General features: G+C 45.6%; 1 protein-coding gene across 2 annotated transcripts in view; it reads right to left on the bottom strand.

Annotated features, from left to right (window-relative positions):
- Positions 1-25,188, bottom strand: part of KAT2B (lysine acetyltransferase 2B) — a 116,289-nt gene extending 91,101 nt beyond the window's left edge. For both annotated transcript variants that reach the window (XM_008009267.3, XM_008009268.3), the window contains exon 1: positions 24,790-25,188. In XM_008009267.3, the coding sequence (XP_008007458.1) occupies positions 24,790-25,092 (303 nt within the window). In that variant the 5' untranslated portion in view covers positions 25,093-25,188. The remainder of the gene's footprint in view (positions 1-24,789) is intronic.
- Positions 25,189-27,014: the final 1,826 nt, after the last annotated feature.

Raw genomic sequence — 27,014 nt, 5'->3', positions numbered from 1 at the left:
TAAATTATTTTTTCAAATGGAGCAGACAACAACAAATTATCAGGGATGTGAAAAATTGGAATCCTCATACAGTGTTTGTGGGATGTAACAAGGTACAGTCACTTTGGAAAACAGTTTGCTAGCTTCTTATACACTATCGGAACAGAATAGATAGCCCAGAAATAAACTCTCACAGATAATGGTCAAATGATTTTGACACGTGTGCCAAGACCATTCAATAGAGAAAGGACAGTCTTTTCAACAAATGGGGCTGGAAAAACTAGATATCTGCGTGCAAAAGAATGAAGTTGGAGCCTTAGCTAGTAACACACACACAAATGAGCTCAAAATAGATGAAAGACTTCAACATAAAACTTAAAACTATGAATCTCGACCAGGCGCGGTAGTTCACTCCTGTAATCCCAGCACTTTGGGAGGCCGAGGCAGTTGGATCATGAGGTCAGGAGTTGGAGACCAGCCTGGCCAACATGGTGAAACCCTGTCTCTACTAAAAATACAAAAATTAGCCAGGCATGGTGGTGCACGTCTGTAATCCTAGCTACTTGGGAGGCTGAGGCAGGAGAATTGCTTGAACCCAGGAGGCAGAGGTTGCAGTGAGCTGAGATTGCGCCACTACACTCCAGCCTGGGCGACAGAGCAACCATCTCAAAAAAAAAAACAAGGGCCTACTCAGAAGCTGCTGTAAGGTGAGATTGCACCACTGCATTCCAGCCTGGGCAACAGGGTGAGATCCCCGTCTCAAAAGAAAAAAAAAAAAAAGAATATCTTAAAAGAAAATACAGAAAAAAACTTCATGATACTACATTAGGCAAAGGTGTCTTGGATGTAACATCAAAAGCACAGGCGGCCAGGTGTGGTGGCTCACATGTATAATACCAGCACTTTGGGAAGGTCAGGAGTTCAAGACCAGCCTGGGCAACAAACAAGACTCCATCTCTACAAGAATTTTAAAAATTAGCTGGACATAGTGGTGCATGCTGTAGTCACAGTCACTCAAGTCGCTGAGGCGGGCATCCCTTAAGCCTAGGAGTTCGAGGCAGCAACAGGCCATGATTGTGCCACTGCACTCCAGCCTGGGCAACAGGGCAAGATGCTGTTTCAAATAACAAAAACACAGGGAACAAAAGAAAAACAGATAAACTGGAATTAGTAAAAACTTTAAATTTCTGTGCACCAAAAGACATACACAACAGAGTGAAGAGGCAACCCAGAGAATGTGAGAAAATATTTGCAAACCATATATTTGATAAGGGGTTAATATTCAGAATATATAAAGAATGCCTACAACTCAACAACCACAATAACAACAAAATTTTAAAATGGGCAAAGGACTTGAGCAGACACTTCTCCAAAGAAGTGTCTCTCTCAAGTTTCATTCAAGTTGTGGCACGTGAATGAAACTTGAAACTTAAAACTTGAAAGATATATAAATGGTCAATAAACACATGAAAAGATGTTCAACATCATCAATAATTACAAAAATGGGCCAGGCACGGTGGCTCACACCTGTAATCCCAATACTTTGAGAGGCTGAGGCAGGTGGATCATCTGAGGTCAGGAGTTCAAGACCAGTCTGGCCAACAAGGCGAAACCCCGTCTCTACTAAAAATACAAAATTTGGCTGGGCACGGCGGTGCATGCCTGTAATCCCAGCTACTTGGGAAGCTGAGGCAGGAGAATCACTTGAACCCGGGAGGCGGACGTTACAATGAGCCGAGATCATACCACTGCACTCCAGCCTGGGCGACTAAGCAAAACTACATCTTATATATATATATATATATAAAATATTTCATATATATATATATGAAAATGCAAATTAAAACGGCAATGAAATACCACCTCACTCCCATTAACATGGCTACTACAAAAAACAGAAAACAGTGTTGGAGAGGATGTAGAGAAATTGAAAAACCTTGAATGTTTCTGCTGAAAATGTAAAATGGTACGGCTGCTATGGAAAACCGTATGACAGTTCCTCAAACTATTAGAAATGGAATTACCATATGAGGCAGCAATTCCACTTCTGGGTATATACCCAGAAGAATTGAAAGTAGGAAGTCAAAGAAATATTTGGACACCCATGTTCCAGCATCATTATTAAGCACAATAGCAAAGAGGTGCAAGCAACCCCAGCATCCCTTGAGAGATGAATAAAACATAGTATATACATTCAAAGGGCTATTACATAACCTTAAAAAGAAAAGCAACTCTGACACGTGCCACAACTTGAATGAAACTTGAGGATGTTATGCTAAGTAAAATAGTCACAAAATGGCAAATACTGTATGATTCCACTTAGATAAGGTGTCTATGGTAGCCAAATTCATAGAGACAGGAATGGTGGTTGCCGAGGGGTTGGAGGAAGGAAGAGGGAGTTACCGTTTAAAGAACACAGAGTTTCAGTTTTGCAAGCTGAAAAGTGTTCTGTGGATGGATGGTGGTGATGATTGCACAATCATGTGAATGTCTTAATACCAATGAACGAGACACTTAAAAATAGTTCAGATGGGCCGGGCGCGGTGGCTCAAGCCTGTAATCCCAGCACTTTGGGAGGCCGAGATGGTCGGATCACGAGGTCAGGAGATCGAGACCATCCTGGCTAACACGGTGAAACCCCCGTCTCTACTAAAAAAATACAAAAAATTAGCCGGGCTTGGTGGCGGACGCCTGTAGTCCCAGCTACTCGGGAGGCTGAGGCAGGAGAATGGCGTGAACCCGGGAGGCGGAGCTTGCAGTGAGCCGAGATCCCGCCACTGCACTCCAGCCTGGGCGACATAGCAAGACTCCGTCTCAAAAAAAAAAAAAAAAAAAAAAAAATAGTTCAGATGGTAAACTTTATATCATGTATATTTTACCACAGTTTTGTTGTTGTTTTTGTTGTTTTGAGACAGGGTCTCACTCTGTTGCCCAGGAGTGCAGTGGCATAATCACAGCTTATTACAGCCTCAACCTCCTGGGTTCAAGCAATCCTCCAACCTCAGCCTACTGAGTAGACAGGACCACAGACATGTACCACTACACCTGGATAATTTTTTAATTTTATTTTTAATTTTCATTTTTCAGTAGAGACAGGGTCTTACTATGTGACTCATGCTGGTCTCAAACTCCTGGGCTCAAGTGATCTTCCCACCTCACCTCAGCCTCCCAAAGTACTAAGATTACAGGCATGAGCCACCATGCCCAGCATTACCACAGGGGTTTTATTTATTTATTTATTTTTGAGACAGAGTTTCTCTCTTGTTGCCCAGGCTGGAGTGCAATGGCGTGATCTCGGCTCACTGCAACCTCCACCTCCTGGGTTTAAGTGATTCTCCTGCCTCAGCCTCCCCAGTAGCTGGGATTACAGGCACGCACCACCACGCCCAGCTAATTTTGTATTTTTAGTAGAGACAGAGTTTCTCCCTGTTGGTCAGGTTGGTCTCAAACTCCCGACCTCAGGTGATCTGCCTGCCTCGGCCTCCCAAAGTACTGAGATTACAGGCGTGAGCCACCGTGCCCGGCCCACAGTTTTTTAAAGAAACAACAATTTTTTCAAAAAGTTAAACATAAATTTACCACATGACCCAGCAAATCCACTCCTAAGTATCTACCCAAGAGAAACAGAAATATATCCATACTAAGACTTGCATGCAGATGCCTCAGCAACATTATTCATGATAGCCAAAAGGCAGAAATAATCTAAATGCCCACCAATTAGTTAACACATAAGCAAAACGTCTTCTAGCCATATAACAGATTATTACTTGCAATGAAAAATAAAGAAGTGCTGACATATGCTACAACATGGATGTATCTCTAACACAATACACTCAGCATAAGAATCCAGTCATAAAAGGCCACATACTGTATACTTCCATTTACATGACTATCCAGAAAAGGCAAATTTATAGAGACAGAAAGATTAGTGGCCATCCGGGGTTGGGGGTAGGAACAGGGTTAACTGTAAATGGACCCAAGGATCTTTTGGAGGTGATGGAAACCTTCTAAAAGGTAGATTGTGGTGATGATTGCACAACTTGTCAATTTCTTAAAAATCATTGAATTGTACACTTAAAACTAGAGAATATCATGGTACCTAAATTATAACTCAATAAAGTTGTATTTTAAAAGGCAAGAACTGATCGTAACTATCACTTCAAAGATAGGTATTCTGAAAAGTTTCCCCAAAGTGCATCGCAGAATTGGGGCTTATTTTCTCCTCACAAATTAAGGAACCTTTAGTAAGACAGATACACTTACAACTTAAAACAAAATTGTTTTAATAGGACCAGCACATGGGGGTCGTCTCCTCTGTCCAAACCTAGTCCTTTTCAGATCTAAAAAAGGAAAAGAAGCTACACTCTTTATATGGTCCTTCCTTCACTGTCAGAATCTGACTTGGCAAAAGATAAATAGCAAAGGACAAGACAAGTGAGTCATTAAGTAGGATGCCCTGTTTTTGAAATTAATGGAGAGTTTGAAACAATTAAAACTTGCTAATAATAAAGACTGGTGTTGCTGGTATTCATTTTGGGATTCTCTACTTCAGCAAGTAAGCCCAACTTTCTGGTCTTTTCACAAATTCATTAGAGCCAAACTGAAATCTAAATGAATCTTTGGGCTGGGTGTGGTGGCTCAGGCTTGTAATGCCAACCCTTTGAGAGGCCAGGGTGGGAGAATCACTTGAGGTCAAGAGTTGGAGACCAGCCTGGGAAACACAGCCAGGCCCCATCTCTACAAAAAATAAAAATAAAAATTACCCAGGCATGGTGGCTCACACCTGTAATCCCAGCTATTTAGAAGGCTGAGGCAGGAGAATCACTCGTGCCCAGGAGTTAGAGGCTACAGTGAGCTACGATCCTGCCACTGTACGTACTCCAGCCAGGGTGACAAAGCAGGATCCTATCTCTAAATTAATTAACTAATTAAAGTGAATCTCTACATAGTTATTCTAGTTCCCTTCCTAAAACTACCATACAGGCTGGATGCGGTGGCTCATGCCTGTAATCCCAGCACTTCAGGAGGCCAAGGCAGGCGGATTTCTTGAGGTCAGGAGTTCAAGACCAGCCTGGTCAACATGGTGAAACCCCATCTCTACTAAAAAATACAAAAAAGGGCCGGGCGCGGTGGCTCAAGCCTGTAATCCCAGCACTTTGGGAGGCCGAGACGGGCGGATCACGAGGTCAGGAGATCAAGACCATCCTGGCTAACCCGGTGAAACCCCGTCTCTAGTAAAAAATACAAAAAAATAGCAGGACGAGGTGGCGAGCATCTGTAGTCCCAGCTACTCGGGAGGCTGAGGCAGGAGAATGGCATAAACCTGGGAGGCGGAGCTTGCAGTGAGCCGAGATCCGGCCACTGCACTCCAGCCTGGGCGACAGGGCAAGACTCCGTCTCAAAAAATAAAATAAAATAAAATAAAATAAAATAAAGTACCCAGGCATCGTGGGGCGTACTTGTAATTCCAGCTACTCGGGAGGCTGAGGAACAGAATTACTTGAACCTGGGAGGTGGAGGTTGCAGTGAGCAGAGATTGTGCCACTGCACTCCAGCCTGGGCAACAGAGCAAGACTCCATTTCAAAAAAAAAAATGAAAAACAAAACTGCCATGTAACATGTAAGACAGAGCCTAAGGGTGGGGAAGGAGACTAAGAGTTTCTGGAAATGGTTATTAAAAGGGAATAAGGAGTGAGACAGACAATGGGGAAGATTGTGGTGATAGGATTTAAAATCTCAATTTCATTTGCTACCATTGCCAACTGTTTGAGTTTCCACATGTGTACATGTATTTGAAAAAGATATTTTTGTTTGGTTGGGTTGGGTTTTTTGTGGAGACAGAGTCTCTGTCACCCAGGCTGGAGTAGAGTAGCATGATGATCTTAGCTCCTTGCAACCTCCACCTCCCAGGTTCAAGCAATTCTCCTGCCTCAGCCTCCCGAGTAGCTGGGGCTAACTGACGCACGCCACCACGCCTGGCTAATTTTTGTATTTTTAGTAGAGAAGGGGTTTCACCATGTTGGCCAGGCTGGTCTCAAACTCCTGACCTCAAGTGATCTACCCACTTCAGTCTCCCAAAGTGCTGGGATTACAGGTGTGAGCCACACACCCAGCAAGACATTTTAATTATATTTTTCAAAAACACACCTGGAGTCCACTGTAAGCAGCTGGGATTGCCAAAAGTTTTCTCTTTGGAAATGAGTAGTTTGAATTACGCTGATGTAATTTGGAGTAGTGCTTCTCAAACTCCAATCTGCTCAGGAATCACCTAGTGATCTCATCAAAATGAAGATTAAGGCCGGGCGCGGTGGCTCAAGCCTGTAATCCCAGCACTTTGGGAGGCGGAGATGGGCGGATCACGAGGTCAGGAGATCGAGACCATCCTGGCTGACACGGTGAAACCCCGTCTCTACTAAAAATACAAAAAAAAAAAAAAAACTAGCCAGGCGAGGTGGCAGGCGCCTGTAGTCCCAGCTACTCGGGAGGCTGAGGCAGGAGAATGGGGTGAACCCGGGAGGCGGAGCTTGCAGTGAGCTGAGATCTGGCCACTGCACTCCAGCCTGGGCGACAGAGCGAGACTCTGTCTCAAAAAAAAAAAAAAAAAATTGAAGATTAAGATTCAGTGGGTGTAGGGTGGAACCTGAGATTCTACATTTCTAAAAGTTCCTGGGTGAACTCCACTCTTTGAGTAGCAAAGATTTGAAGAGATAAAGATGGTTTGACGTCAGAAACACCTTTCTCTTCTCCCTGAATTAACTTTAGCTTTTCATATACAGATTACATGGTTCAGTAATCCTCCCTGGGACATAAGCCCTTTTTCTTCCTCCACTGTGAGACAATCCTTCCAGTTCACACAGTTGCACATAGAAGGCCAGCAGAAGATTCCATAATGCTATGACTTCAAGCTGGGATTTTTAAACTATGGGAACTTTAAAAATCTGACACAAGTGAAAAGAGGAAAGTGTACCAGGTGGGGGTCGGGGTTCCCTCAGGAGAACAAAATTGCCTGGAATTGAGATAGAAATAGAATTGTAAGAGAGAAAAGATAACTAGTTAGGTAATTCACTATCAGAAGCATCTCTGAAAACCTTTTTTTTTTTTTTTTTTTGAGACAGGGTCTCGCTCTGTTGCCCAGGCTGCGGTGCAGTGGTGCAATCTTGGCCCACTGCAATGTCTGCCTCCCAGGTTCAATCAATTCTCCTGCCTCAGCCTCCCGAGTAGCTGGGATTACAAGTACCTGCCAACACGCCCAGCTAATTTTTGTATTTTTAGTAGAGACAGGGTTTCACCATGTTGGCCAGGCTGGTCTTGAACTCCTGACCTCAGGTGATCTGCCTGCCTCGGCCTCCCAAAGTGCTGAGATCACAGACGTGAGCCACTGCACCTGGCTGAATACCTTAATTTAGAGTGCCATTTTGGTCTGTAAAGCCACAGGGAATCAAAAAAACAAATATTAAAGAGTGGTCAAGGCTACAGAAGGAGAGTGGAAAGCATGTCATGAGGAAATGACCCAAGACAAAACAACCCAGGTATAAATAAACACCTCATTCAAATTCTCATCTATGCTCTCCATGGTTCCTCCAAAATCAAATCAACAGAAAATATTCATGACATCCCTGTCTGGAAGAAATCCTTGTGTTTATGCTGGAGTTGAATAAGAAACTGCCCTCCCTTTGCTAAATATTATAATTAGGCCCCGCTGACAGAAAGGTCTGGAACCCCCTTGGCTGGCTCTCTGAAGATGCTGGAATGGCTCCAGTGGCTACCAAATAGCCTAGGGGTTGGCCAGACCCTTCATTACATCTAAGTGACCTCTCCAGGAGCAAACCTAAGCATGCCTCACCCCTGGAAGGGCCTCAGAAGGTCCTGAGTGACACTGGGGCCTAGAAACTAGTACCCTGGAATGCTAAATCCAAGACAATTTCTTTCCATTTAATACACACACACAGAATTTATCAGAAATTATCTGTCAAAATGCCAGAGGAGTCAACTTAGACCTCGACACAGTGGAAAGATCTGTCAAACTGCTGGGCTAACATTGAGCAGTTCAGACAACCAGCTGACTAACAGAATTTTTCACTCTTCCCGCCTGTTGTTTTGGCACCAAATCAACCAGGATGAGCAAAATAAATAGTGCCTTATATGTTGTTTCCTTGGATAGCTCACGTTCTCATGGTATCAGTCATTATCTGAGATGACGACTCTCACATCCACATAACCAGCCCAACCTGTAAAGCAGAACTTCCAGCCCTCATTTCTAACTGCCTGCATCCAGCATTTCTGCCCAGTAAGTTTTATAAAAAGGCTTGCCCTCCATCCCAATTATCCCTTTTCAACTACCCTATTCCCTTTGTATTCCCTTTGTTGGCACTGTCCTTCTCCCAGCTCCTAAAGTTAATCTGCACTCAATGCCCTCATCCAGGCCAACTGATTCTTCTTTCAAACTTTGTCAGATCTATACCTTGTCCATTCTCATTGCCAGGGCCCCAGTTCAGGCCCTTATCAGCCAACTAAAAGAAATACTTCCTCCCCTCTTCCAATACATTCCCACTCTCAACCTTCCTCCTAATACCAGTTCACATCACTCTACTCTAAAATACCACTTAAGAACGTCAAGCATTTGTGTTTGCTACTTTCCAAGGCAATTGCAGTCCAAATCATGTCATGTTCCCCTCCCAGCAACCCTGTAGGACAAGTAATTCAAAGCTTAGAGAAGGGGTGTGGCTTGCCTGAGTTCACCCAGCTGGCAAAGGACAAGGAGCCAACACCAAAACCTAGAACTCCTCTGTGGCATTCTAAAATACCTTGTGCCTCCTCCTTCTTAAAGGGCAAGGACACTATTACCAAATGGATTCAGTTCAAAATTTTCTACCTGAGATTCAAGACTTTCTATCAACTCATTTCTTCCTAACCTAGCAGACCCTATTTCCCAGTTTCTCTTTGCCCGTATTTCTCTTTTCCTCCAAGTTATTTAGCATTGTTTTGATTGTAATAGTAACTGACATCTATGCGGCATTCTGAATGTTCCAGATGCTATATCAAGTTGCTAAATACATTATTTCATTTTATCATCAAAACAGCATTTTTCTATTAACAGACTTATCTAATGTATCACCTCCAACAAAGAACTCTTTATTCTTACCCAAACCTGCTTCTCCTATGGTATTCTCTATCTTGGTAAATGGAACTACATCCATTCAGTTGCTCAGGCCAAAAACCTAGACATTATCCTTCATTTCTGTCTTTTCATCACTCCCTCCCCCGTAACAAATTAAGTCCTGTTGCCTCTACCCTCACAATATAGCCCAAACTAATTCTCACCCCTCCATTCCTACTACCCTAGCCCAAGACACCATCTACTCATACCTAGACTACGATAACTTCCAACTGGCCTTCTTTATCTACTGTTTCTCTCATATACTTCATTATTCTCAGAGCAGGCAGAGGGGTCACTTCAAACCGGAAATCTAATTTGAATTCACTGGAAACAGCCCAGATGTCCCTAACAAGTCAACAGATAAACAAACTAGTATGTCCATACAGCAGAATACTCCTCAGTAATAAACAGAAATTAACTATCGACGCATCCAACAACAGGGATTAATCTCAAAAATATACTGAGTGAAAGAACAGTATGTACTATGTGGTAACATTTATATGAAAAATAGCTAAACTAACTTAAAGTGACACAAATCAGATCAGTGGTTCCTTCTGTGGGAGAGAGATCTGAACGGCAAGGAGCAGGCGGAAATTTTCTAGGGAGATGAAAAGTTCTGTGTCTTGATATATATTTGTTGAAACTTATCAGAATTAAAGATCTTGACATCACTGTGTAGAAATTCTATGTTGGCAATCTGGACCCCATTTCTCCCTTCCACCTAATCTCCTACACTCATGCCCCCCACCCCACCCACCTCCACACAGGTCTCCTGACAGGCGTCACACACACCAAGCCACTTCTGGCCCCAGAGTCTTTGCACGGCACCCTCTTCCTCACTTCTTGACATGCAGGCCTCAGTCCGTGTCCCTTCTGCAGAAGGGCTTTCCTGGGCATGTATCTAGAGGAATTCCCCAGGCACTCTCATTTAATTATCTGTTTTCATTCTCTGCGAGGCACTTACTACTTTCTGTTACTTTCTGGCTTATTGTCTGCTTCTGCTACCAGAAAGCAAGCTCTGCAAGAATAAGGACCCATCTGTCACTGTATCACCAGCAACTAAATCAACACCTGGCACATTAAATAACAATTTGTTGAGTGAACGGAAAAAGTTGACATATATCACTGTCTCCATATTACAGCTGCGAAATCTGAGGCTTGTAAAGCATAAGTCACCTCCCTATAGTCACACATCAGGGTTCAAACCCAGGCAGTCTGGTGCCCAGGTTCATGTTCTAAACTAGTGTCATGTCTGGCTCACATCAGTTTTGCTTCTCTGCTCGGTTTTACGCTATTCCCTCCACCTGGGCTGGGCCTCTCTCCCACCCTTTCACCTGCCCCTAGCTCATGATGGTTTCTCCCTGCATTGACTTCATGCTTGATTATTCATTTTAATTTTTCTTTCACTCCTTATCTGTCTCCTCAACAAGAAAAGGGCTCCTTGTGGCTTTTGCTTCCTTTTGCACATGTAGCAGAGAAGTGGCCACAGGCCCCTAACCGGGGCTCACAGATGTGTTCCTTCAGAGGTGGGATGAGTCAGGTAGTCCTGTGAGTATGTGCAAATCCTGAGTTACATGACTCACTTCGTTATTTCAAAGTATGCTGACCTCGGCGTCTTTGGCATTCTGCCATCTAGTTTCAACACCAGCTTGTCAGAGCTGATGCAAATTGGCACTGCCACCATCAATCACTATGATATTACTCAGGTCTCATCCTCGTACTTCTGGAACCTCCTGCATACCACACAAACCTCGCAAAAGGCTGCACAAGCCAAGAGTATGCAATGCATGGGGACTGATTAGGATGGCACGGAATTTAATGGAAGCAACCCCATACAACCCCATACACTGACAAGATTACCCTAAGCCTCTTCCTGAGATTAAGTGATGTATTGTTCCAAGTGGATCATTAGAGACATTATTCACACTTTTTTTCCAAAATAAATGCATCCATCTCCTTCACACCTGTAATACCAGCACTTTGGAGGCCAAAGTGGGTGGATCACAAGGTCAGGAATTCAAGACCAACCTGGCCAAGATGGTAAAACCCCGTCTCTACTAAAGATACAAAAATTAGCCAGGCATGGTGGTGGGCCCCTGTAATCCCAGTTACTCAGGAGTCTGAGGCAGAGAATAGCTTGAACCCGGGAGGTGGAGGTCGCAGTGAGCCAAGATCGCACCACTGCACTCCAGCCTGGGCGACAGAGTGAGACTCCATCTCAAAAAAAACAAAAAACAAAAACAAAAACAAGCCTAAAGCCAGGCACAATGGCTCATGCCTGTAATCCCAGCACTTTGGGAGGCCGAGGCGGGTGGATCACTTGAGGTTAGGAGTTTGAGACCAGCCTGGCCAACATGGCGAGACCCCATCTCTATTAAAAATACAAAAATTAGCTAGGTGTGGTGGTACATGCCTGTAATCTCAGCTACTCAGGAGAATGAGGCAGGAGAATAAGTTGAATCTGGAGGTGGAAGTTACGGTGAGCTGAGATAATGCCACTGCACTCCAGCCTGAGCTACAGAGTGAGACTCCGTCTCAAAAAATAAAATAAAATAAAAATAAATAAATCATAAGCCTAAACAGTAAAAGAATAAAGAAAGTCTACTGTAGACTTTAAAGTGGGCCACAAAGTAGCAAAAAATATAAATAGTAGTTTAAAGAATGCCTTCATATACAATTGATTTTTTTTAAGTTTACTAATACTGTACAGACTTCTAGATTATATGTTAAAACTTTGTCTCACTTTGTAGCTTTTAACTCACTGATCTCATTAACACTCATGATACCTTTGTGAGTTTTTTCATTTTGTCTTGTTTTTTTGAGACAGGGTCTCACTCTGTCACTCAGGCTAGAGTGCAGCGTCACACTCATGGCTCACCACAGCCTCGACCTCCTGGACTCAAGTGATCCTCCTGCCTCAGCCTCCCGAATAGCTAAGACTATAGACACGTGCCACCACGCCCAGCTAATTTTTGTATTTTTATAGAGATGGGGTCTCATTATGTTGCCCAGGCTGGTCTCAAACCCTTGAGCTCAAGCAATCTGCTCACCTTGGCCACCCAAAAGTAGGATCCCACACCTGTAATAGGCTTGAGCCACCATTCCTGGCCTTGAGAATTTAACTGTAACTTGCAGAAGAGGAAACAGTGGTTGGAGAGGATTAAAATATAGGTGATTCCTCTTTGCTTGATTTGTAGGAGACGTTCACGCCATCAGATAAGTGTTGCTTGTCATCAAGTCTGCCATGAACCAAGGGGAACTACACTTAACTATAAGTAGATGTTGTTCCAACCCCAGCTGGAGGCTGCCCTGCTGCAGACCACAAAGCTAGCTACTAAACCTCCCTGCACCTTAGTTTCCTCATCTTTCTTTTTTGAAGACAGGGTCTAGCTCTTGTCACCCAGGCTGGAGTGCAGTGGTGTGATCTCAGCTCATCACAACCTCCACCTCCCGGGTTCAAGCAATTCTCCTGCCTCAGCCTCCCAAATAGCTGGGATTACAGGCACCCACCACCGCACCCAGCTAATTTTCATGGTTTTTTAAATTAGAGATGGGGTCTTACTATGTTGGCCAGCCTGGTCTCAAACTCCCGACCTCAGGTGATCCGACTGCCTCGGCCTCCCAAAGTGCTGGGATTACAGGCATGAGCCACTGTGCCCAGGCTCTTTTTCTTCTTTTTTTTTTTTAAGAGACAGGGTCTCTCTCCATAGCCCAGGCTGGATCACCACTTCAGCCTCCTAAAGTGCTGGTATTACAGGCATGAGCCACCATGCCCAGCCTCTTTTTCTCTTTTTTTTTTTTTTTTCTTTAAGAGACAGGGTCTCTCTCCATAGCCCAGGCTGGATCACCCCCTCAGCCTCCTAAAGTGCTGGGATTACAGGCATGAGCCGCCATGCCTGGCCATCTTTACAACACAGTTTCCTTTCCACCAATCTCACAAAGCCTGTGAATATCAAATTACCAACTTATTTAACAAATATTTATCAAGTGCCTACTATGTGCAAGGTATGATCCACCTGGGATATGAATTTAATGGAAAATGTAATGGAATTTAATCCCCATACAACTTGTCACCCCTCATGGGCTGAGGCTTTACGGGCTCCATGAACCCAAATCTCTGCTTCATGGAGCTTCTATTGTCATAAGGCAAACAGACAAGAAACCATTTTTTAAAATACAATTTCCAAATATTAGTAAGTGCAGTAAAGGAAAACAAAACAAGGTAAGATTACGGAGTGATAGATGGGGTGCTGCTAGTTTAGACCGGAGAGTCACGAAGGCTTCTCTGAGAAGCTGGCATTTAAGAACAGACTGGAATAAGGCTTTGAGGACAAGATAAAGAGATACATGGGAGAGAAAAGTGTGCAAAGCGGCAGGTAACCACATGCACAATTAGATGTTAGAGATGAATGTGATTCAAAATTATAAAGGACTCGATTCCATTTCAATTATAACTAGGTGATAAATTATCTTAAGTTTGAATAGGAGGTACTTGAGCAGAAATCTTCCAAAGCAGCCCATGGAATTTAATGTTAAATGAATAAATAAATGGCAACAGATATAACACCCCACGTGTCCAAACACACAATCTTCAAGTAAATTCCCATTTGGTTAAATATATCAATTACAGAAAAGACTAATTTAGGGACAGTTGTTATGAAAAATCTTTGTGGAGCTGTAGAGTAATCTTTGCTTCTCACTGCCATTCCTGGGGAGAGGGTGGCATTTAATGGCGTCAGCAGGTAGTTCTAAAGAACACGGGAACATCTCTACCAACTAGGCCCATATAACAAAGGTGGCACTGCCCACTGGAGCTTTATGCACTGGGCTCTGGTCAACCTTTTAGGAAAGCTGCCATCACTCTCAACATGTATGGTTCTGCATGGCTCACCGACTACAATGTATAACAACTCTAGTCATCTTCCAGAACCAGGGACAGGTGGCAACAGGATTTCACATGAATATTTACCAGTAAGGACTCACCAATACAGACTCCAGGGGAGAAGGAGCCGTGCAGGCTAGACATACCACCAGCAGTGACATCATCAGCCCACATGCACCCATCTCCTCATCATTCTGCCTCTCTTCCTTTCCGTATTCTTTACCTATATCTACGTGGCCAAGTAGCCCTCCTTGATTTTTTTTTTTTTTTTTTTTTTTTTGAGACAGAGTATCGCTCTGTCACCCAGGCTACAGGACAGTGGTGTGATCTTGGCTGACTGCAACCTCTGCCTCCTGGGTTCAAGTCATTCTCATGCCTCAGCCTCCCAAGAAGCTGGGACTATAAGTGTGTGCCACCATGCCCAGCTAATTTTTGTATTTTAGTAGAAACAAGGTTTTGTCATGTTGGCCAGGCTGGTCTTGATCTTCTGGCCTCAAGTGATCTGCCCACCTCAGCCTCTCAAAGTGCTGGGATTATAGGTGTGAGCCACCATGCCCGGCCACCTCCTTGATATCTTATCCACATTTCTGCCATTCTGGGTTCTTCTGAATTTGACTATCAAATTCCCATCCTTTCTTTCAAAAGCTTAGTTAAAGATTCATCCCATGAGGTTGTCCACGTCCAATGACTTCCATCCTGAAAATTGCTGGCAATGTTTTAATTTTTTAATTTAAAAACATGTGTCTTTACAAACTACTGCTATATGCAACAATACAGATGCATCTGACATACATAATGTTGAGTGAAAGAACCCAGACACAAATAATTCATACCATATGATTCAATTTATGTAAAGTTTAAGAACAGACAAAACTAATCACCGGTAATAGAAGTCAGAATAAGGATTACCAGGAGTGGGGAGGAGGCACAAGATAACCCTCTGAGATGCTGGAAATGTCCTACTGCTTCATCTAGGTGGCAGTTGCATAGATGTATACATATGTAAAAATTAATTGCACTGTAAACATGATTTGAGCCCTTTATGCATAATGCAACTGAAAGTTTTTTTTTTTTTTTTTTTTTTTTTTTTTGAGACGGAGTCTCGCTCTGTCGCCCAGGTTGGAGTGCAGTGGCGCAATCTCGGCTCACTGCAAGCTCCGCCTCCCGGGTTCACGCCATTCTCCTGCCTCAGCCTCCCGAGGAGCTGGGACTACAGGCGCCCGCCACTGCGCCCGGCTAATTTTTTCTATTTTTAGTAGAGACGGGGTTTTTTAATGACTCCTTTTTATCATGCTGAGATACTGTTGTGTGAACAGTCTTACATAAACTGGTTGGGGGACTTCTAAATTTTTTTTTTTTTTTGAGACACGGTCTCACTCCATTGCCCAGGCTAGAGTGCAGTGGTGTGATCTCAGCTCACTGCAACCTCCGCCTCCCAGGCTCAAGCCGTCCTCCCACATCAGCCTTCTGAGTAGCTGGGACTACAGGCGCAAGCTACCACACCCTGCTAATATTTGTATTTTTAGTAGAGACTGGGTCTCGCCGTGTTGCCCAGGCTGGTCTCAAACTCTTGAGTTCAAGTGATTTGTCTGCCTCAGCCTCCCGAAATGCTGGGATTACAAGGGGGAGCCACAGTGCCCAGCTGGACTTCTAAACTTTTCAAGACAGTCAATTTCTTAACTTTCTGACACATTTGGCACCTTCTATAGCCTGAGTAGGTATCGCTTTCATCTTCCTTCAACAGGGAATTCTACTGGGCCGGCACAGTGACCAGTCTTGATTGTCACCTTTAAAACAATCAAGAGCATGTATATGTCTGTCCTGGGCCAGTAATAAAGAATACTTATTTTGTTTACTCTATGGCCTGCACAGGTTCAATGGACTAGAAAATCCTTTGAACATACCCCTCAAATGGAGTACAATCAATTTCAAATGATAGCAGAATGCCTAAAACAAGTGTAATCCTCTCCGGAAACCATTTGGAAGAAAAGCGACTCCCTCCATCCCCATGCGAAAGTTTTGGAAGAGGAGGCAAAATGGTGCATAGGAAAGAGGATCTACTTGGGCGGGCGCTTTCCTGAGTAACCACTGTAGCTTGAAGAAGTCACTTAACCTCTTTGGGTCTCAGCTCCCTGCTAGTAAAATGACCTCCCTTACCTTCCACTTACCCTGGGTAGAAGAATCAAATGACGTGAGACATAACACTTTGGCAAACACACAAACTGCTAATACCAATGGAACGTTTTTTACAAATAAAATTAAATAGACATTTGTGGAATGCCTAGGTTCCAAGAACTTTCATATATGCTGAAGTATTTAATCTTCACAATAAGTCAATGAGGTGGCACCTAGACTCCTACTTCACCAAAGAGGAAACTGAAACTAGGCAGTTAAGGTGCTGCCCGGTGGGGCGTGGTGGCTCATGCCTGTAATCCTGGCACTTTGGGAAGCCAAGGAGGGAGGATCACGAGGCCAAGAGAGCGAGACCATCCTGGCCAACATGATGAAACCCCGTCTCTACTAAAAATGCAAAAATTAGCCAGGCATGGTGGCGCGCGCCTGTAGTCCCAGCTACTGGGGAGGCTGAGGCAGGAGAGAATCACTTTAACCCGGGAGGCAGGGGTTGTAGTGCATGCCACTGCACTCCAGACTGGCGACGGAGCAAGACTCCGTCTCCAAAAAAAGAAAAGGGGGGCGGTGCCCAAGGGCACCCAGCATAGAAGAAAGGAAGCAAGGATTCCCCTCCTCTCCAAATGTGCAAGTAGCCAATGTGCCTGTTCTAATTCCCCGTTTGAATCAGATGACCACAGCAGAAAAGTATCATGCAAGAGTAGGCAACTGTTGACAATTTTTCCCAAATAGCCACTTTTCTCTTAACGACAGACTAAATCAGAAGCCACTGAGCCTTGAAAATCCTAATTTTATTGGCACTACACGGAGTATTCAGCTGAGAAGCAGATGTGCTGACTGCTCCCAGGCATCTTACAGGAAAGTGTATATTTCACCCTCTACAGTCACTATGAAGGGTGGGACCCTATGGATTTACCTAACTACCACAGAATTAAATCTGGCTAACACCAAGGCAACTGGGTTTAAATCTGCCGGGTGATTTTTAAAAACAAAACAAAACAAAAACCTTAAACAGTGCTACATCACAAATCACTATTTGCAAGCACACACTTCCTAAAACAAAACAGTCCTCAGCAGATTTTGCTGTTTTGCCCCGTAAACTACTTTCTCGGTTATATAAAACTACAAATTGCAATCTGAAGGCTTTGCAGGCTTGAATTTCCATCTTTCCTGAAAATTTCTGAGGACACAGAATTAAACTTGGACATCTTTCTCTCAGGCTTTTTGCATTGTGCCTGCCAAATGAAACATTTTTTCCTTTGTATGCTTGGCTTTATGATACTGTATTTTAGAGAAGTCACCACAGGATATAATTGTATGCAATAAACTTATGTGGCTAAAGATTGATCTTTTAAAACAACATCTTATCCACCTCCCTCCATGTTTTGTATTTTGCTGTAACAATATTGCCTATTCCAAGCCTTGCCAAAAAGATATTTCTAATTTAGTTTCTGTTTGCAAACCAACAACCAATTTGATACAAAATATCACTTTAAAAAGGCAGTCATGGGCCTTGTGTGGTGGCTCAGGCCTGTAGTCCCAGCACTTCAGGAGGCGCAGGCAGGCAGATCACCTGAGGTCAGGAGTCTGAGACCAGCCTGGCCAACATGGTGAAACCCTGTCTCTACTAAAAATACAAAAAAAATTAGCACGGCATGGTGGCACTTGCCTGTAATCCCAGCTACTTGGGAGGCTGAGGCAGGTGAACTGTTTGAACCCAGGAGGCAGAGGTTGCAGTAAACTGAGATCACACCACTGCACTCCACCACAGCCTGGGTGACAGTGTGAGACTCCGTTCCCAAAAAAAAAGGTACTCATGGCAAGAGGAAACTTGGGGGATGGAAGAAGTCGTAACACTGGGTTGTGGTGATGGATGTACAACTACATACATTAATTCAAAAGCAGCTGACTGCATAGTTACAGTGGGCAAGTTTTATGATCTATAAATTATACCGCAATAAAACTGTTTAAAATATGTGCCCATGATTCACAAAGTGAGATTTTTCAGATTTTAAGTGTTAGTCAAATTCATACTAAAAGCATTGGTTTAGGCTAGGCGTGGTGGTTCATGCCTGTAATCCCAGCACTTCGGAAGGCCAAGGCAGGCCAATTGCTTGAGCCCAGGAGTTCAAGACCAACCTGTTAAACATGGCAAAACCCAGGTTGGCGAAACATCTCTATAAAAACTACAAAAATTAGCCGGGCATGGTGACATGCACCTGTGTCCCAGCTACTTGGGAGACTAGGGTGGAAGAATCACCTGAGCCCACTGCACTCTAGCCTGGGAAGCAGAGTAAGACCCTGCCTCAAAAAAGCCTCAAAAAAAAAAAAAAAAAAAAAAAAGGGCAAAACAAAAAGCATTGACTTTTTTTCTTTCTGTGCTGCAAGGGTATTTGTCTAAAACATGCTTTCTCAACTTCTGTTAATTCTATTAATATTCTGGACCAGATAAGTTCTTTGCGGGGGGAGTTGTCCTGTGCATTGTGGGATGTATAGCAACATTTCTGACCCACTCACTAGTTGCCAGCTGCATTCCCTCCTCCCAACTGCAAAGACTGAAAATGTCCCAGACATTGTCAAATGTCCCCTGGGAGGTGAAATAGCTCCTTGGTGAGAACCACTGCTCTAGATGCTGACAATTGAAAAAGACATTTGCTCTCTGGGGGAGTGATTGACAAATACAAAGGTGTTGGGGGCGCTCTCCAACTATAAGCCTTGTTCTAGTGCCCCACCCACCAGCCCCTAGCCAACAGAGGATGCTTTTTCTTTTATGGTGGTACATCCACCTACGCTCTCTGTATATGCTACAGCCAGTGCTACTTCTAGATTATAAATCATTATTATTATTATTTTGAGACAAGGTCTACTGCAGTGGCATGATCTCAGCTCACTGCAACTTCTGTCTCCTGGGCTGAAGCCATCCTCCCACCTCAACCTCCTGAGTAGCTGGGGACTACAGGCATGCACCACCATGCCCGGCTAATTTTTGTAGAGACAGGGTTTCACCATGTTGCCCAGGCTGGTCTCAAACTCGGGAGCTCAAGTAATCTGTCTGCCTTGGCCACCCAAACTGCTGGGATTACAGGCATGAGCCACCACGCCCTGGCCCTATTTTTTCAATTAAGACTAATTTTATAGTCCTGTGTCCATGAAACTCCTTAAATGTGGCACCTTGCCCAGAACCCATGCAACTGGGTTCTCCATAAATGCTTTGTGGCCACTGGCTCTGATATATGAGTAAAGCACCAGGCAATTCAGTTTAGCCAGCATTAACCTAGCATCTTTATGTTCTAGGAATTCTGGGGACACTTTTTTCTTTTAACTTTTAAGGTTGAAGTCATGATCACCACCTTATACATGCAGTCATTGAGGCTCAGAGAAAAACTAAGTGACTTGTGCCTAAGATCACACAAGTGGCAGAGCTGGGGTGGATTCAGGACTGAGTCTGTTGCTCTTACTCGACTTCCAAGTTAACAGTGTCTCCCCTACCTTCTGAGGGCTTGCCATGGGCAACATACCATGCTGGATGTCTAATACAGCCCATTTTAAAACCTCACTGTTATGCCATGAGGGGGGTAGCATCATTCCTTTACAGACAGGAAAATAAAGGCTTAAATGAAATCCTTATCCAAGGTTGCAGAGCTGGATATCCCAAAATTTGAACTCAGATTAGTCTGAACTCGGAAGCCCATGTTCTTAACCACTACACCCTATTGTCTCCCCTTATGTATTAATATAAATGGCCTGTTCCTTTAGGAAGGGTTAGTCAATGGGTTTTGTTTCTCTTTTGAGGTTAGTAGATGATACGCTTTAATTCAAGAAGACTGGGATTTGGCCTACTCATGCATTCACTTGAAGTTTCTTTTATAACATTAAAAACCCAATCCCAAGCAGGCATGGTGGTGCAGGCCTGTAGACCCAGCTATCCAAGAGGCTGAGGTGGGAGGATCAACTGAGTCAAGGGGTTCAAGGCTGCAGTGAGCTATGATCATGCCAGTGCACCCCAGCCTGGGCAACAGAGCAAGACTCTGTCTCTAAAATAAATAAATAAATAAATATGCCAGGTGTGGTGGCTCACACCTGTAATCCCAGCACTTTGGGAGGTCGAGGCAGGCAGACCACTTGAGCCCAGGAGTTTGAAACCAGCCTGGCAAACATGGAGAACCCCATCTCTACCAAAAAGTACAAAAATTAGCTGAGTGTGGTGGTGCATGCCTGTGGTCTCAGCTACTCAGGAGGCTAAGGCGGAAGGATCACTTGAGCCTGGGAGGTATAGGCTGCAGTGAACCAAGATCACACCACTGTACTCCTGCGGGGGTGACAGAGCAAGATCCTGTCTCAATAAATAAATAAATAAATAAATAACCCAATGCTATCAATATCTGTGGGATACCTAGAACTGTCCTATATGACAAATCTCTACTCAGTTGTCAAGAAGTGATTAAGTTACTATTCCACAACTGCTATCATCACAGCTAATCATTTCTTGCACTTTCTCTTCTCTGGTTCATTCGCTTAGTCAATAACCACATCACTAAGAATCTAAGATTCGAAATGCATATCAAATAATCGTACAAATCATAAAAATCATAAGAAAAGCACCAGAAAGAGTACAGATCAATTTGGATAATTTCTAATGGGAAGGCTGCTCAGGAGGGTAAAGGAAAGGCAAGGAATCTGAGTTCTGTAGGAAGGGTTGGGAGCTAATTTTCAAGTGTGGAAAGAAGAGCTTCCAGTCCCAGGGAACAGCATGTGTAAAGCCCCTCAGCCCACCTCACCCCCTACTAGGTGAAAGGAAACCATGTGCCTGAAGCCTTGAAAAGGAGCCACAGACAGCAGTAGCCGGGCCATGCAGGGCCTTGTGGACGGCAATAAAGAGAAATTATAGGGCCTGAAATTGGGGTATAACATGGTCAGATCTACTTTTTTTTTTTTTTTTTTTAAGACAATCTCGCTCAGTCACCCAGGCTGGAGTACAGTGGCGCAATCACAGCTCACTGCAACCTCTGCCACCACTCCTGGCTAATTTTTTTATTTTTTGTAGAGACGAAGTCTCACTATATTACCCAGGCTGGCCTCAAACTCCTGGACTCAAGTGATCCTCCCGCCTCAGCCTCCTAAAGTGCTGGCATTACAGGTATGAGCCACTGCGCCTGGCCTAGATCTACATTTTTAATGATCACTCTGGCTGTGCCACACATAAGCAAAATGACTCTGAAGCAGCCTTTACCAGGACACAGTTCAAAGATCTGGATCCTGCAAAACAAGTTTGTTTGTTTCTTTTCTTTTTTCTTTCTTTTTTTTTTTTTTTTTTTTTTTTTTTTTCCTTTTTCTTTTCTCTGGGGTGTGGCACGTCACCCTGGCTGAGTTAGCTCCTTTCTTTTTTGGTTTTGTTTGTGAAGTTTAAAGGCCAGATTTATATCAGGCCTGGGACCTGTTTTTCTTTCAAAAGCCCCCCAGCAAACTACCTTATCTCTTTCTAGATCCCTCCTCATTCTCTAATCTCTCTAATCTAACTTGCCAAGGGGCCTGTGGCAAAGGTAGAGCAATCTGTCCTTTCGGACTTGCTCATATTAAGTGCAGAAACAAGCCAAGAGAGAACCACAGATTCTGCTCTCTTACCCTCCCTAGTATCCAATCGAGCCCAGTTAATTTTTCTTTTTTTTAAAAAAAGCAAATCTGAGATAGTGTCACTCCCCAGGTTAAGATTCCTGCACTCCTCAGTGCCCTCTTGGCCACGCACCCCTCACCCCCAACCAGGTGGCCCTAGGCAACAAAGGTCTGGCTCGAGTTGGCCCACCTCCAAGCTTCCAGAACTGCTTTCAGTTTCTCCACTACACGGAGCTTCACCCCACCCCACTCTGCCCTGCCAAGAGTTCTTAGCAGCCACTGACACTTCCTCCAGGAAGGCAATCCCACCCTACCAGGGCCCCAGTCTATGAATTGTCCTGCTCTGGGTCCGCAAGTACTCCAAGAAAGCAGTTTTTCTGAACGTCTCTGTAATTCTGGTTCACTGCCCTCCTCCCTAGGCCCCAACACATGCATGCACACACATGCACTTGTGCACACACACAGTAAGTAACTCCTGAAGGACAAATTCTGTGTGTCATAGGCCCAGCACCTAGCACAATGCCTGACACCCAGTTGGTAACCCTCTAAATATTTACTGAATGAATGGACACATTAAAATGAACACTTTCAGCCGGGCATGGTGGCTCATGCCTATAATCCCAGCACTTTGGGAAGCCAAGGTGGGCAAAGTGCTTGGGCTCAGGAGTTCGAGAACAGCCTGGGCAACAAGGTGAAACCTTGTCTCTACAAAGAATACAAAAAATAATAATAATAGTGTACTGGTGTATGCCTGTAGTCCCAGCTAGTCAGGAGGCTGATGTAGGAGGATCACCTGAGCCCAGGGAGATTGAGTCTGCAGTGAGCTACAATCATGCCACTGCACTCCAGCCTGCAGGCAGTGTGAGACCCTGTTTCAAAAAAAAAAAAAAAAGGCCTTAAAATAAATTTTCTCTTTCTCTTGTTTGGTCATGAAAGTGACCAGAAAACACTCAAATCCCAAACTTTGGAAGTGGTGCTACATCTCACCCATGGAAATTTGAAAAGATCAAAAATACCAATGCAGGCCACATATGCTCATGGTTTTAGACAAAACCAAAACTTCAGGAAAGTTTTCAGATATTAAAGCTACAGCAGGCAGCAGGAAGTCTTTAAGAGGTGCTGGTAATGATAACCCAATAAATAAATGTTAAAATAAAGCCAGGACAGAAACACTGAGTTGACACAGTTCCTGCATGAGCCCCCTTTGGCTGCAAAACGCCAAGGCCACCAAGTAATTGACCTTGCTCTTTTTTTTTTTTTCATAGGTTTTGGGCGAACAGGTGGTGTTTGATTACATAAATTCTTTAGTGGTGATCCGTGAGATTTTGGTGTACCCATCACCCAAGCAGTATGCCCTGAACCCATGACCTTGTTCTTAATTCTGTACATAGCTCTCCCTTCTGCCTACGACAGTCAGTGTCCTGTTCTCATTCATCTAATGCCCTTCATGATCAACTCCTGGGCTTGCACCTTTCAAAAAGCACACTCCCCACTGCATCTTTTTTGCATTCCTTCTTCAGAAATAACCACACGGCATTATTATTTGTTTCTGTCTTTTCTGCTAAATTCAAAGGGGACAAATAATATATTGTGCAGGTCTGAATCGGAATGTGGCCTGTGGACGAGCGTAGTACCACCTGGGGGTTTGTCAGAAATGCAAACTCTTAGCTTCCACCTCAGACCACCTGATTCAGAATCAGCATTTTAACCAGCTTCCCCAGGAGATTCCTATGCACATTAAAGTTTGAGGAGCACTGGGCTAGATCCCACATTCACTCAACAAATATTTATTGAACCAGTATAGGATACAGAGGTGCTCAACATAAACATGAGGATACCGTGTGGAAAAAGAGCAAGCACAGACATTCCATTGTGACTAAGAAGCTCCTGTAAGTACTAAGAAGAGTATAACCCAGATGTTCCAGTAGAATAAATAATAGTTATGTCAAAATTCAGAAGTGGCCACTGCAGCTTGGTTGTGGGAATTGGGAATCCGGAATCTGGGAACTTGACCCTCTTTGCAGCAGGCAGGAAGAATACAGGGAGGTGTGTGAGTGTGTGTGAGTGTGTCTCTTTCCTGCCTCTGCCACAGGCCGCAGGAGCTGACAAGGCCAAGTCCCCGCCCCCCTCAGCTGTCACCCTGTCAAAACAAAGCCGCTGCTGACAGCGCAGGGCCAGCCTGCCCCGCGGCCTCGGGCAATCCTCCCACCTCGGGAGCACGGCCCCCACATCTGGATCTGCAGCTGGGGATGACAGGGTGCCTAAACTGGCACGGAGAGTGGGTAGCAAGAAATGGGTGTCCTCAAACCAAGCAGTAGCGTCCGCGGCGCTGGGCTGTCACCTTGCCAAATCCTGTTTACACCTCGAGCAGCTGGGACAGCGTTTTAACTAAACAAGTAATAATACAATAATGACAGGGCTGTCACTGCGCGCGGCAGCGCCTCCGCCCCCAGCCGAGGGCGTCAGGCGCCACAAGACCCTCGCCTCGGGCTCTGCCCACCTTCGCACCCCGCGCGTTCCTCCCCTTCGCTTTCCCAAAGCGCCAGGAGTCCGGGAGTCTTCTCCACCCCGACTCCTTGCACCCAGTTCCTCCCAGTGGGACACGGGAAGGGATCGACTGCAGAAGGGACCACTCAGTCCCCCAAAAGATGTTTCCCTGCCCCTGGGTCGCCCACGACATGGAGAGCACCACTCCACTCCCGCGAAAGTGATTCCAGCGAGCTCCTACAGAGCAACAAAACCCCAGAGTAGCCCGGGAGCTCGGATTCCGAAGCTACTCCTTTCAAGCGGAAGGGATGAAGGGCTCTCCGTCTTAGTGATCCCCTTCTTCAAACCCAGCAGGACTCTTATCCAAGAAGCAGCTAATTGGGCGCGGGCGACAAGAGCACTTCCGCGGTGCAGCGGCCCCAGGCGGGAGGCGAGAGGCAGAAGGCAGAAGGCGGGAGGCGGAGGTGGAAGCGGGAGGGGGAGGGGGGTCCCGCGGGCTGGGCCCCTAGCACCCATCCGCGGTCCGAGAACGGCGAGCGTGTACCTTGCAGGCGGAGTACACTCCGAGTTTCTCCAGTTTCTTGGCCCGCGGAGCGGAGCGTAGTTGCGCCTTCTTCACGGCGATTCGGGCCGAGCCACCGCCTCCCGGTCCTTCGGCCGTGCCCGCTGCAGCCACTGCCGTTGCCGGACCGCAGGCGCCCGAGCCCCCGGCAGCAGCGGCGCAGGGGGAGCCCTGCGGGGGCGCGGGCGGCAGCGCCACGGGCTGCGGGGGCAGCGCCCCGGGCCCGGCCCCTGCCCCGGCTCCTGCCCCGCAGCCGCCCGGCCCGGCCCCGCCAGCCTCGGACATGCCGCCCCGGAGCACGGCAGGAGGCGCCGAGTGTCAGGCGCCGCCGCCGCCGCCAGGGTCTCCCTCTCGGGCTCTGGTCGTCGGGAGAGCGAGACCCTCCCCCCACGCCCTCCCGCCCCCTTCGCCCACCCCCCTCCCCGCCCCCGCCCTCCCCCTCGCGCGCCGCTCGCCGGGCTAGCTCCGGCCGGGCCCCGCGAGCTGATGGTGGCGGCGGCGGCGGCGGCGGCAGCTGCTCCCCCAGGAGGGAGGGGACTAGCGGCTCCGCTGCCGCTGCCGCCGCCACCGCCGCCACAGCACACGCCCTCCCTTGGTTATCCTGCCCGGGACTCTGCTCCGCGCCCTGGCTGCGGACATGTTCCTCGGGGCTGCGGACTGGGTGTGCGTGCGGGCGGGTGCCAGCCTCGCAGTGTGTGCCGGGGCCGGGAGGCCCCCCACGGCCTCTTTTCCGCTGCCCGCGGGGTTTGCACCCCCCACCCCAGTGCCTCGACACCTACTGCTCGCCCGCCAGGGGGCGAGGCCAATCCCTGGGTGTGGGTGAGGGTGGAGACGAGGGTGGGGGTAGGGGACTGGAGCCCAGGCACCTGCTGGCCACCTCCCCCCTCCGCGGCCCCCCATCCGACCCCCGCACGCCCGCACCAGTGGGAGGGGGCCGCCTCTCAGTCATTTGTCCTTCCACTCTCTTCCACCCTGTCTCTGAGCAGAGACAACTTCCTCCACCCTAGCGGGAGCCAGAGGAAAAAAAATATATTTTTGAAAAGTACCCGTCCATGCTAATCCTTTTCTTTGTTGCTAATTCACCAAAATAAAAGCGTGATGTTTTCCCTTTCTCTTTTTAAATACTTTGTCAAACTATGTTTTAATATAATTAACACTTTCTTCCTATAGCAATTTGTGGGTCAAATCTGCCAGAGGAGGGGAAAAAAACTTACTATTCCCTGTACTTTTTGTTTGAAAGTGCTGGTTGCTAAAAGAACGATTGTCTAAAAGCATTGTCAAAATAAAAACTATGTGCAGTGGGAAAAGTTTGAATACAAAAAGTTTGTTAACAGGATTCGTTTCTGGGTGGTGGTTCTATCACGTTACGTAGTTTTCAAAATTGTACCACCAGCGTGCATATTAACCAGGAAAAAGATATAAGCATCATTCAAAAGAATAAATACCGATTTTGGCCTCAAACTTAAAAAAAAAAAACAAAAAACAAAAACCCTCAACTCAGTTTTCAACTCTTGTTGAAAACTGTTGTTTTCTCTGCTGATGACTGTGGAGCATACATGTCAGTGCTGCGTTTGAAAGTGGCGTACGGTTGATCGCCTTCCTAAAGCAGGTTTTAAAAGTCCAGGGCTGTTTCTCAGGACCCTTCAGAAGTGCCCTACTTTTTGTTATATGCAATGTGGGTCATAATGTGCTTATTATCAGATTTTATGCATGCTATATAGCTCTCAGGCCAGACGCCTTAAGGGGTGTGCTTTTCGTTGGAAACATTCCCCTTCTCCTTTTTCCAGATTCTCTGTGTTATTTTGACTTGTAATGCAGTGTAATACATAAACATGGGAAGGTGGGGGACTTTGTAGATCTAAACAGTGATATTATTTTAGACAGGGCAAAAGGCAATATTCTGTCCCAACTTGAGTCCAGTCTTGAGGGGATGAAATGGCAGATTCTTATCAGGTTCCGTTCAGGACAATTAACTTCAGTGCTTCCTTTCTTAGCTTGACATGCTTCACGTTACCAGTGTTACTCTCTCCTGACTCTGCTGAGATGTTTCGCAGATTTTTGCCATTCTCCTCAAAGCAGGGTGAGAGTCTTAAAGGCTGTGCTTCTTTGATCAAACTCTAACATGGATTTACAAATACTAATAAGAGCTTGGGTTCCACCTTGTAAGCATTTGTCAAACTGATGGAATGGTCCACTTGAGATTTGTA

This window comes from Chlorocebus sabaeus, chromosome 15 (assembly GCF_047675955.1).
Source record: "Chlorocebus sabaeus isolate Y175 chromosome 15, mChlSab1.0.hap1, whole genome shotgun sequence".
In the NCBI taxonomy this organism is placed as follows: domain Eukaryota; kingdom Metazoa; phylum Chordata; class Mammalia; order Primates; family Cercopithecidae; genus Chlorocebus; species Chlorocebus sabaeus.
This window is presented reverse-complemented; position numbering and strand designations above follow the sequence as displayed.